Source organism: Xiphias gladius, unplaced genomic scaffold (assembly GCF_016859285.1).
Source record: "Xiphias gladius isolate SHS-SW01 ecotype Sanya breed wild unplaced genomic scaffold, ASM1685928v1 HiC_scaffold_1195, whole genome shotgun sequence".
Taxonomy (NCBI): domain Eukaryota; kingdom Metazoa; phylum Chordata; class Actinopteri; order Istiophoriformes; family Xiphiidae; genus Xiphias; species Xiphias gladius.
The window spans coordinates 1-3,000 of record NW_024401497.1 but is presented as its reverse complement, the minus strand read 5'-3'; the positions used below and the strand labels follow the sequence as shown (position 1 = coordinate 3,000).

Here is a 3,000-nt window from a genome sequence, read left to right as displayed (position 1 = left end):
GCTGGTGAGCATTCTGAATAAAGCTGCTTTTCACCACTGGTGACAGCTCTTGGTGAGTAAACGAATTATGTTTGATGCTGAACTCACAAAGTTTCTTCTAGACTGGTAAGTAAACAGCGGTTAATACTAACTTTGGCAATGTACTGACAGCAAAAACTTACATATAGCCTCTTTAATCCTCCATGTGGCTCGATTTCTGAAGAAAACTGAAACTGCAGTCTCAAACAGTGATTTTGATTCAACTAGAGGCAAAACACCTTGACAATATTGTCTGTTCCTTTTTGGATTTTCTTCTATGAGCAATTATTTGACAAGACTACCACCAAAACTAAAATGTAATCCCAAGATATTCACCCTATGAAAGTGTACTGGGGGGGGGCCTGCTTGGAGCGTCCCAGGATGCGGATGTCACAGATAGCTGCCTCTGTGGAGTCCCGTGGAATAAACTTGATGCAGAGTCGCCTCTTCCTGAAAGCCTGCTCCTCTGTGGGACATACAGAGGACAGACAGACAGACTGAGAGTCACCCCACTGCATACAGTCAGCTTATTAACTATACATTAATACCAAAAAGGTTCTCTGACGTTTAACATGGAAGTTCTTATTATTAGGACTAAGTGTATTAGGGAGATGTTGTTTTCAGACATATTTTACCACATAGTGAGCCTTTCTTTTTGACTTGATATCTTACGAGTGTCAACGGTCTCCTGGATCGGGATGAAACCCACAGGCAGAGTGTCTTTTATGTCTATCAGCTTCATATCCACAAGAACATTGCCTAAATGGCTCTGTAGAGAAAGGAATAGAAGACATAAGGAAGAGATGGAAAAATAATGGAGTGAGATTATGGGGAAAATAGACAAAGGCGGTAAAAAAAAGAGAAGAAGAAATGGGAATAGATGGAGAATGAATCTAAAAAGCTCAAAATCTCCAACAAATGGTTAAGTCAAATGCAATACCCTAAGGTACATAAATATTTGGACAGTGATACAATTTTCGTAATTTTGCCTCTGTATGCCATCACAATGGATTTGAAATGAAGCCATCAAGATCTGATTGAAGTGTAGACTTTCAGATTTAATTCAAGAAGTTTAAGAAAAATATAGCATTAAACGTTGTGGAATTCCAGCCATTTTTATACATATTCCCTCATTTTCAGAGGCTCAAAAGTAACATTTTGACTGAATCAGTTTAATGGCCGGAGGTGGCCTGTTCCCTTGTTATTACATTACAAATTAAGCAGATAAAAGGTCTGGACTTGATTCCAATTGTTGAATTTGCATTTGATAACTGTTCATGGGAACTCTCAATATGTGGTCCAAAGAGGTGTCGATGCAAATGAAGGCTATCATTAGGGTGAAAAAATTAAACAAACCTATCAGACAGATGGCAGAATCTTTAGGAGTTGTCAAATCAACAATTTGGTACATTCTTAAGAAGAAGGAATGTGCTGGCAAGCTCAGCAACACAAAAAGGCCTGGAAGACCACAGAAGACAACTAAAACGGATGATAGCAGAAGTCTCCTTTTACAACATCTAGCCAGGTCAAGAACACACCTAATGAAGTAGGTGTATCATTGTCAAGTCTAAAATCAAGAGACGCCTTTGTGAATGTAAATATAGAGGGTTTACCACAAGGTGCAAACCACTGGTAACACTAAAGAACAGAAAGCCCAAATTCAACTTTGCAAGAAAGCCTCTTAAATAGCCTGCTCAGTTCTGGAATAAGATTCTTTGGATTCTTTGGATCCTGATGAAACCAAAATTAACTTGTACCAGAATGATGAGAACAGAACAGTATGGAGAAGGAAAGAAAGAAATCAGGATCCAAGCATACCATATCATCTGTCAAACATGGTAGAGGTGGTGTTATGGCATGGGCATGTATGGCTGCCAATGGAACTGGGTCACTGGTGTTTATTGATGATGTGACTGCTGATAGAAGTAGAAGGATGAATTCTCAAGTGTATAGGGCTATACTATCTGCTCAGATTCAACCAAATGCTGCAAATCTGATAGGACAGTGCTTCACACTACAGATGGATAATTACCCAAAAGATACTGCAAAAGCAACCCAAGAGCTACTCAAGGCAAAGAAATGGAAATATTCTTCAATGCCCAAGTCAGTCACCTGACCTCAATCCAATTGAACATGCTTTTCAGTCACTGAAGACAAAACTGAGGGCAGAAATACCCAAAAACAAGCAGCAACTGAGGGGGGCTGCAGTAAAGAACTGGAAAAGTATCTCAAAGGAGTTAACTTAGCATTTGGTGATGTCCATGGGTTTCAGATTTCAGGCACACATTGGATGGAAAGGATTTTCATCCAAGTATTAAAAATAACCCTCATATTTACTATTATGTTAGTTTGTCCAATTACTTTTGAGCCTCTCAAAATGAGGGACTATGTATAACAATGACTGTAAATCCTCAACTGTTAATATGACATTTTTGTTAAACCCCTTGAGTTAAAGCTTAAAGTCTATACTTAAATCACATCATGATGGCTTCATTCCTGATCCATTGCAGTGGTGTACAGAGGCAAAATTCTGAAAATGTCCAAATACTGATGGTGATGGTGCATAGCTGGTAAGTGAGGTGGGTTAACTTACATTTTCTTTAGAGAAGACCCTGGTGAAACAGAGGTAACGGGTCACCTTGGATTTGAAAAGGCCATCTTTCCATAGGTCAGCATCCAGGCCATCAGTTGTTGTAGAGACCTGGAGGCAGTTAGGTCAAAGGACAAGGGGTCATCAAAGTGAGACAACAATTACAGTACCTGGGTGTCACGGGATTCTTTTTACCTGTCTCAGAACTTTTTCCATCAACCAGAAAAATAACATCTACTTTATTTAACAGCCTAAATGCTTGATAAATGCCACTACTATTTAACAGTAGTTTTTAATTGAGCTTAGAGTAAAACATGCTAATGGAAATAAAGATGTGCCATAGTTAGGATACACAGAGCTACTCCTCATGCTTGGGCTGGTTTTGTCTTTTT

General features: G+C 39.0%; 1 protein-coding gene across 1 annotated transcript; it reads right to left on the bottom strand.

The window, feature by feature from the left end:
- Window positions 1-320: 320 nt before the first annotated feature.
- On the bottom strand, window positions 321-2,719 carry LOC120787165 (multivesicular body subunit 12B-like; the record flags this gene model as incomplete). Its single annotated transcript, XM_040122863.1, is given in 3 exon segments — window positions 321-484; window positions 691-787; window positions 2,612-2,719. Coding segments are annotated over 3 exon segments (369 nt in total), but the record flags the coding sequence as incomplete, so codon positions are not given.
- Window positions 2,720-3,000: the final 281 nt, after the last annotated feature.